Source organism: Xyrauchen texanus, chromosome 43, assembly GCF_025860055.1.
Source record: "Xyrauchen texanus isolate HMW12.3.18 chromosome 43, RBS_HiC_50CHRs, whole genome shotgun sequence".
NCBI classification, from domain to species: Eukaryota; Metazoa; Chordata; class Actinopteri; order Cypriniformes; family Catostomidae; genus Xyrauchen; species Xyrauchen texanus.
Genome location: NC_068318.1, coordinates 32,774,097 through 32,784,096, shown reverse-complemented (window position 1 = coordinate 32,784,096; position 10,000 = coordinate 32,774,097). Strand labels below are relative to the sequence as shown.

The window sequence follows — 10,000 nt, the reverse complement described above, 5'->3', positions numbered from 1 at the left end:
AATAAAATAAAGTAAATATCAAAAGAAATGTAAAAAATCTAAAACATGTAAACCAAGGGCGTAGCAGCCGCTGGATACGTGAGGGACACGTCCCACGCACTCTTTCAAAAGGTATTTTTTTGTCCCCCGCACTTTTCCAAACTAAACCAGGTCCAAATGGTGGATCTGTTTACAGAATTCTTTGTGTTTTGTTGCTTTGGTCTGATTGAGCGACCGTCCGGCCAATCACAGAAGAGTTTCACGAGCTGAAACATCCTTACGTAACAGTCCGTCAGTCAGACAGATCAACACGACTCATTTCTACAAAGCTGCTTTCAACAACTCATTTATCATGTTTTAATGGGCATTGATGATGATCGAAATGTTTATGAGGTCATAGTTTGATGGGTTGTTTTGGCCGGTTTAAGCAGATTATTGATCTGTGTTAAATATGTCAAGCTGATTTTTACCTCTATATTGGTGTCGACAATCTGCTGTGATCTTAGATCACTTTTGCATTTTACTGAAGTGGATATATATGTAGAGTAGCTTCTTTATGCATGAAAACACACGGATGTTATTGATACTCATCATCATTATTATAATACATTTGCTTTGTTCTTGTAATGCATTAAAGCTCCACTAAAGTCTCTTTGTAGGTCTGTAGACAAACACATTTGAATGGATTAAAATCATCTGTTGATCAACCTTTGTGTCTTCTGACATCAGCAGAAATATTCACTGAATCATTAAATGCATTGTTCTAGTTTAACCTAAAGAATAGTTCACCCTGAAATGAAAGTTTTGTCATCATTTAATCACCCTCATGCCGTTCCAAACATGTACGATGGACTGACTGATGTTCCTTCATGGAACAAAAAAGATGTTAGGTTGAACGTTAGACTCAGTCACCATTTACTTTCATTGCAAATGTTTTCCATACTATGAAAGTGAATGGTGACTGAGGCTATCAGTCACATTCTGCCTAACATCCATGATCATACATGTTTGGAACAACATGAGGGTGAGTAAATAATGACAAAATTTCCCTTTTTTGGGTGAACTAAACTTTTAAATATTTTAAACAAATATTAATTATTTAACTATTTGTATATAGCACCCATGTAACAAGGTAGTGGCTCAATTCCTAAATTAGAGCTGCATGATTATGAAACCAGTGATAATCACGATTATTGCCCTTCAGATAGAGCGCAACGAATTTTGGTGAACAGTCCAAACACTCGAGCACTTGCATAAATTTAAATCCCACAATGCACAGAGTGAAAGATAAAACTGTGCACATGCACGATTGAATTATTGTAATTGATTAAATCATTTATTTAGGACCAGCTTGTGCTCAGTCTTTTATTGTCACGTGGGAACCAGATGCAAGTGCTCCACAAGATGCCATTTATTTTTCCAGCTAATTATGCAACATTTTGCAATTCTTTTGAGAAGTGTTGGGTCTGTGCGCGAGACCTGCTGACCCCCTCTGGTTCGCGTGTGGGACATCAGTAGCGCGCGCGGGGTTCATTCTCAGTGCTGCGCTCGTGATCACAGGAGACAGACGCGTCTATAATCGAGCTGAGTTTCATCTTCTTTTATCCTACAAAGGGTCACGTTTGAACCCGTTGGGCTGAAGGACAGTAAGGTAAGAGCTGTGTCACATGCCAAGAATGAACGCTACGATTTGATCAACTATTAAAGCTACTTTTAGGTCAGTTTCTGCATGTTTATATTATGTCAATAAACGGAAGTAAAGCCAGAATAAATGACGTCATGTCTCACTGGAGCATCATTGAAGCTTAAAATTATATTTTGGAGAAATGTAGACAAATGTGTGTATAGATGCCCCAAACATGGATCTTCATGCACGATTGAGATTTGCTCTGATTTGGGATATGTGGAGGAGACCGGGGCAAGTTGTCACACGTCTAAAGTCTTCAGGCCAGGAAAAACATACAGGTATAAAGCCCATGTTGTCACCATATGGGGTAAGTTGTCACATTATAACTTGCCATTTAACAGCCTGTTATGGGTAACTTGCCCCAACCATTTATTGGACTCTCATCCCAAAACCTTATACTTACTGAGATCTTGCCCTGTGACAACATGCCCCATCATATTAGTATCCAATGTCTTGTGTTTATGCTAAAACTGCATAACAAGGCATGTGTGTTGCTTGTTCCATTGTGCATGTGTATATGTATATCTGTGTGTGTGTGTGTGTGTGTTCCAGGGTGGTTTTGCCGTCATGGAGTTGAGGTTTGACAGTGATGTGTCTCAGATGGGTCTCATTTCGGATCTGTTGCCCTGCACCAACCAATCCAACAGCACCAACTCCAGCTCAGTGCAGGGCATCATCCTCTCACCGTATTACCAGCATTCACTGGCGATGGCCGCTGTCTTCACGCTGGCGTACCTCTTCATCTTCCTGCTGTGTGTGATCGGAAACAGTCTGGTGTGTGTGATCGTCCTGAGGAACCGGCACATGAGGACCGTCACTAACACCTTCATCCTCAATCTGGCCGTCAGCGATCTGCTCATCGGGATCTTCTGCATCCCTACGACACTAGTGGACAATCTCATCACGGGTCAGAATCATTTCACTTAAAGGATTACTTCACCTAAAAATACTAATTCTGTAACATTTTGAAGAATCTTCATGCACCTCTTTTTCAAACAATGACAGTTCATAGTGACCATGATCGTAAAGCTCCAAAAAGGACAAAACAAATGGCACAAAAGCTCCTTTAAAGTCATAAAATGTGCTTATATGACTCACGAACGCTATATTCCTAATTGACTGAAGTTATATGATAGCTTTGCACAAGGAAGACACTGATATTTGAGTCGTTATACACTGAAAATCTCCACCTAACTAGTTTAATCATATTGTTACTATTATTCTCAGCGATGTGAATAAATTAAAGACATCTACATTAACTGGTAATTAAATGCGTTAATATTAAAGGAATATTCCGGGTTCAATACGAGTTCAGCTCAGTCGACAGCGTTTGTGTCATAATGTTGATTTATTTCAAATAGTTCCTCCTTTATAAAAGCACAAATGTGTGTTCCAGTGAGACACTTCCAATGCAAGTCAATGGGGTTTAATCTGTAAACATTAAAATACTGTTTCAACAGTATAGACACAAGACATAAACAATATGTGTGTGAACATGATTTTACTGTCATTAAATCACTCACTGACCACATCTGTGTGAAGTTATAGACAATTTACTACTTTGTTGCCATGACGACGTAAATTGGCGATAAAAAACAATGATTTAAGCAACTTTACAGCTCAAATAATTCACGTTTTAACCAAGGAATTAATTTAAGTGCTTTAATAAAAAAATATACATTTCACATTTCTGCCTCCAAAAATTGCCCCCATTGACTTCCATTGTAAGTATCTCACTGGAACACACATTTGTGCTTTTTTAATTAATTAAAACAAATTTTATCCCCTTTTCTCCCCAATTTGTAACGGCCAATTCCCACTACTCACTAAGTCCTCGTGGTGGCGTAGTGACTCAATCCGTGTGGTGGAGGACGAATCTCAGTTGCCTCCATGTCTGAGACTGTCAATCCGCGCATCTTATCACGTGACTTATTGAGCGTGTTACCGTGGAGACGTAGAGCATGTGGAGGCTTCACGCTATTCTCCGCGGCATCCACGCACAACTCGCCACACGCCCCACCGAGAGCGAGAACCACATTATAGTGACCACGAGGAGGTTACCCCATGTGACTTTACCCTCCCTAACAACCGGGCCAATTTGGTTACCCCATGTGACTCTACCCTCCCTAGCAACCGGGCCAATTTGGTTACCCCATGTGACTCTACCCTCCCTAGCAACCGGGCCAATATGGTTGCTAAGGAGACCTGGCTGGAGTCACTCAGCACACCCTGGATTCAAACTCACGACTCCAGGTGTGATAGTCAGCGTCAATACTCTGCCCCCGATTTAGCATTTTTCCATTTCGAAAAGTCGAATAAATCCTTGTGGTAATCAACATTATGGCACAAATTCTGTTGTTGTATTGAACCCGGAATATTCCTTTAATGTCCTCGTGTTTGTGTGTTTGACAGGTTGGCCGTTCAGCAACACAATCTGTAAACTGAGCGGTCTTGTACAGGGAATGTCAGTCTGTGCATCAGTCTTTACATTAGTCGCCATTGCTGTGGACAGGTGAGTGTTTAAACTGTACCGTTAAAAGACTTGAGAAAGAGTAGTACTGTACGGGGCTGAGAAACATTAATTAGAATGTTTTAATTAGTTAATTATTTGATATTCATAATTAATATATGCAAGGCATAGTCAAGACACAGTCGCCATCTAAGGGGCCGTTCACTCAACTAGACGGACGTCTTTGAGTGTTGTTTCAATAGTCGTTGCACTGCGTCTGTAAGTCATCGTCAGTGCTCTGCACACATCCAAAATGTTAATGCTCATTTATACATTCGAATGTGAACACTTCTGAATGGAACGCACCCTAGATCACAATATGTCAAGAGTGTTGCGATCACCCCATTAACCACTGTGACAAGTTGTTCTAGTTTAACCTAAAGAATAGTTCACCCTGAAATGAAAGTTTTGTCATCATTTAATCACCCTCATGCCGTTCCAAACATGTACGATGGACTGACTGATGTTCCTTCATGGAACAAAAAAGATGTTAGGTTGAACGTTAGACTCAGTCACCATTTACTTTCATTGCAAATGTTTTCCATACTATGAAAGTGAATGGTGACTGAGGCTATCAGTCACATTCTGCCTAACATCTTGTGTGTTCCACGAACATACAGGTTTGGAACAACATGAGGGTGAGTAAATAATGACAGAATGTCCCTTTTTTGGGTGAACTAAACTTTTAAATATTTTAAACAAATATTAATTATTTAACTATTTGTATATAGCACCCATGTAACAAGGTAGTGGCTTAATTCCTAAATTAGAGCTGCATGATTATGAAACCAGTGATAATCACGATTATTGCCCTTCAGGTAGAGCGCAACGGTGAGCGTGAACCAAACCAGGGCTGGACTGGGACGAGAAATCGGCACGGGATTTTACCTAGAAACGGTCCCAATTGTTGAGCTCGGGGGTGGGGGGGGTGGGGGGGGGTGCCCTGTCCCCTGTCCCCTGTCCCCTGTCCCCTGTCCCCTGTCCCCTGTCCCCTGTCCTTATCCGCTTATCGCGGCGGCGTTTAGCGGCCCATTGTTGCTTATCACGGCTCATTCGGTCACACGGCACGTTTCGCAGCAGAGCCACCGGCCCGTTCGGTTCTCCCGATGGCCAGTCCACCCCTGATCGCCCCAAAAGTGAATCGGCCCACCGGGAAAATGCACGGTATCCCAGATTACCAGTCCAGCCCTAAACCAGTCAAACCAGCTACGAGGTAAATCACAACATTACACTTTGTTTTAAGGTTAAAAGTAATTGAAAACAAGCTGAAAACTGTGTGATCCGTAAATCGAGACTAATTGCACAAACGGTTAACTTCACGTTGGACCTGTTTGAAGCATAAAAAATCAATTTCATATCAATTATCCACTGTGAGTCTCTGATTGGTTCAAATGATCAACATGCATCAAATAGAGAATTGAGTTGACCTACATGGAAATCTGTTATTGACACTTTTCACCGTTCATTAATTCTGCGTTTGTTTTCTCTCCCTTCTTTAATCTTCACCTGAAGGTTCCGCTGCATCGTTTACCCTTTCAAACCCAAACTTACACTCTATGTGGCCAAAGTGTCCATCCTGATGATATGGCTGCTTGCGCTGGCCATCATGTTTCCTTCAGTGCTTATGCTGACCGTTGAGCAAGAGAAAGGGCATTTCACGATCCACGATGACAACTACAACCGTACGTTCCCGCTGTACTCCTGCTATGAAACCTGGCCCGAACCCGACATGAGGAAAGTGTACACCACCGTTCTGTTCGTCCACATATACGTCATTCCTCTGGCCCTCATTATGCTGATGTATGGCCGCATCGGTGCCAAACTGTTCCCCGCAGCGACCCTAGCGAGCGCAGAGCGGCGTGATGTCCCGTCCCAGGGGATGTGCTCGACATCGCAGAGGAAAATCAAAGTGATCAAGATGCTGATTGTAGTGGCCGTGCTGTTCACGCTGTCATGGCTGCCGCTGTGGACGCTCATGCTGCTAACTGATTACGCGCGGCCGGAAGGCGACAAACTGGAATTTCTGACCAGTTATATATTTCCCCTGTCTCACTGGCTGGCGTTCTCCAACTCCAGCATCAATCCTGTTATCTACGGCTACTACAACAAGAACTTTAAGAGAGGGTTCCAGGGGGCGTGTCAGAAACAAGCATGTTGTTGGGGCAAAAGGCAAACTCGATGTAGCATTAAATGGTCCAAGAGGGGCGGTCGGGGTTGCAGTCCACTGAACACGGTGGTTAGTGGAAACCCGCTCGGCCTGGGAACGAGAAACAGGGTGTTCACTGAGAGCGACTTGACAGGGTGTGTGCGTCTGGAGCTCGAGAACAGGACAGTGGCGATGGACACCAGAGGCGAAGGAGGAAATGGAGGAATCTCAATTAAAAGGGAAATTCACTTGGAAAAGATTGAGAGAGCATCTTCAACCGGAGGCACGGTATTCCAATCCTGGGAGCTTTGAAAGCAGACTGAACTTCAGGATCCAGAGCGATTCAGTATTTGGCCTCTTGAGATTTTGGGCCTCTTTGGCCAAATAACAGAAGTGCGTTGGACCCAAAACATACTGATGGCCTTTCAATGTTTAGTTGTGTATAGTATGTCTAATAAGTGCACTTGTGTGTACATCACATTTGCTGTCATTAAGGGAATATTCCAGGTTCAATATGAGTCAAGCTCAATCGACATTGAATTTTATAAAAGCACTTACATTAATTCTTCGGTTAAAACTTGTGAAAAGTTGAAAAAAAATTGGGTTTTTGTGGGATTACAGTGTTTACAGTGTTACGTCGTCATGGCAACGAAGTAGTAAATTGTCTCTATCTTCACACAGATGTGGTTATTAAGTGATTTAATGACAGTAAAATCATGTTAACACACATATTGTTTATGTCTTGTGTCTATACTTGTGAAACAGTATTTTAATGTGTACAGATTAAACCCCATTGACTTGCATTGGAAGTGTCTCACTGGAACACACATTTGTGCTTTATTAAAGAAAAGAAGGAACGAGACTAAATACATTTTTGTGGTGATCAACATTATGACACAAATGCTGTTAATTGAGTTTAATACTGAACCCGGAATATTCCTTTAAATTGCATGATGTATAGCTGTATTGTATCGGCCTCCTTGATCTCTAGATATCAGAGTCGATGTCTGCATTGAAAAACCCATATCGGTCGACAACTAGTGTTCTTAGGAATCTTAGGAAATGTTGTTTATGTGAAAAGTGGTCAGGTCATGAGATTATATTGAACGAATTCAAACAGGTTTTAGACATGATAAACAAGCGAATATTTAATGACTACAAAAACAAACTTTCTGCACAAATGGAAACATGTCAAACATTTTTGATGCATTTTTTTTCTTTACAGTGTAAAGATTATACCAGTCAATGGATATTAAACAATTACTCAGTTAAACTGGTGGCTCAGTCACAGCAAGAAGGTCCCGGGTTCAAGTCCTGGTTTGTGTGGGTATAAGTCCAATAACATGCAGGTTAAGTGAATTGGAGACTCTAATTGCCCTGTAGGTGTGAGAGTCCCCCAGCCACTGGCGGCTTTATTAGGAAGGGAATCTGGGGCGGTTTGATTCCCGGCCCAAACGACTCCACATGCCGAAGTGTCCTTGGGCAAGACACTGAACCCCAAGTTGCTCCCAATGGCAGACTAACACCTTACATGCAGCTCTGCCGCCATTGGTGAGTGTGTGTGTGTGTGTGTGTGTGTGTGTGTGTGTGAGTGTGTGTGTGTCTGTGTGAGTGTGTGTGTGTATGTGTGTGTGTGTGTGTGTGTGTGTGTGTGTGTGTGAGTGTGTGTGTGTGTGTGTGTGTGTGTGTGTGTGTGTGTGAGTGTGTGAGCGTGTATTTATCACTTTGTGGGGACCAAATGTCCCCATAAGGATAGTAAAACCCGAAATGTTTGACCTTGTGGGGACATTTTGTCGGTCCCCATGAGGAAAACAGCTTATAAATCATACTAAATTATGTTTTTGAAAAGATAAAAATGCAGAAAGTTTTCTGTGAGGGTTAGGTTTAGGGGTAGGGTTAGGTTTAGGGGATAGAATATAAAGTTTGTACAGTATAAAAACCATTATGTCTATGGAAAGTCCCCATAAAACATGGAAACACAACATATGTGTGTGTGTGTGTGTGTGTGTGTGTGTGTGTGTGTGTGTGAGTGTGTGTGTGTGTGTGTGTGTGTGTGTGTGTGTGTGTGTGTGTGTGTGTGTGTGTGTGTGTGTGTGTGTGTGTGTGTGTGTGTGTGTGTGTGAATGAGTCACAGTGTAAAGCACTTTGAAAACTGCTAAGGTTAAAAAAAGCACTATATAAGTGCAGACCAGACCATCCGGCGTAAAACCTGTGCCAAGTCAAATATGCTGTGGCGACCCCTAATGGTTGCAGCTGAAAGAAAAACAAGAAGAAGTGTTCTCAGTTAAAATATCAAATAATTGTGTCAATTAAGAGCAATTTTACATGTCAACTGCTGTCAATAAATTGAATTGTAGGTACTCGCGGTGGCGCGGTTACTCGCCTAAATTCGGGTGTGATTGGTCGTCAATCGGCGCATCTTATCACGTGACTCGTTGTGCATGACACAGCAGAGACTCACAGCATGTGGAGGCTCATGCTACTCTCCACGATCCACACACAACTCGCCACACGCCCCATTGAGAGAACCACTAATCACCACCCGGAGGATTTTACCCCATGTGACTCTACCCTCCCTAGCAACCGGGCCAATTTGGATGCTAAGGAGACTCACAGCATGTGGAGGCTCATGCTACTCTCCACGATCCACACACAACTCACCACACGCCCCATTGAGAGCGAGAACCACTAATCACCACCACGAGGAGGTTACCCCATGTGACTCCACCCTCCCTAGCAACTGGGACAATTTGGTTACCCCATGTGACTCTACCCTCCCTAGCAACCGGGACAATTTGGTTACCCCATGTGACTCTACCCTCCCTAGTAACCGGGACAATTTGGTTACCCCATGTGACTCTACCCTCCCTAGCAACCGGGACAATTTGGTTACCCCATGTGACTCTACCCTCCCTAGCAACCGGGACAATTTGGTTACTCCATGTGACTCTACCCTCCCTAGCAACCAGGCCATTTTGGTTACCCCATGTGACTCTACCATCCCTAGCAACCGGGACAATTTGGTTACCCCATGTGACTCTACCCTCCCTAGCAACCGGGCCATTTTGGTTACCCCATGTGACTCTACCCTCCCTAGCAACCGGGACAATTTGGTTACCCCATGTGACTCTACCCTCCCTAGCAACTGGGTCAATTTGGTTGCTAAGGAGACCTGACTGGAGTCACTCAGCACGCCCTGAATTCAAACTCACGACTCCAGGTGTGATAGTCAGCGTCAATACTCGCTGAGATACCCACTGAATAATTTTGCTATCTCTAAAATGTGTCAGATATGACCATTCAAAAAGGACAAAGACGAGGAAGAAGAAGACAAAGAAAAGCTGCAATCTGAGAAGAATTAGAGTTGTTAAGAATGAGAAAAGGGGAAGGTGTTTTCAGCTCCCTCAGAGGTGAGCGCTGACAGCGTTGAGAAAAGATGCTGTAATGATGGTGAGCTGAGATAAAGAAGACAACAGGATGGAAGAGTAGAGTGAAGGGGACACAGAAGAGGCTCAAATGATCTGAGACTCCCTCTAATTGCTCAAGTTATGAATCATAATGAGTTGAACAGATCTACAGTGACGGAGATGGAAGAATGGCATTGATCTGCATGCCACAATCAATGCCCACAATTACTGTATCTGTGCTTAAAGTGCTCTCTGACGTACACCTGTACAAT

The 10,000-nt window shown here is 43.0% G+C and overlaps 1 protein-coding gene across 1 annotated transcript; it reads left to right on the top strand.

Annotated features, from left to right (window-relative positions):
* Positions 1-2,233: 2,233 nt before the first annotated feature.
* On the top strand, positions 2,234-6,633 carry npffr1l3 (neuropeptide FF receptor 1 like 3). The gene is made up of 3 exons (XM_052115728.1): positions 2,234-2,573; positions 4,079-4,178; positions 5,688-6,633. Exons 1-3 carry the CDS (start codon positions 2,234-2,236, stop codon positions 6,631-6,633), a joined length of 1,386 nt encoding a protein of 461 aa, XP_051971688.1.
* Positions 6,634-10,000: the final 3,367 nt, after the last annotated feature.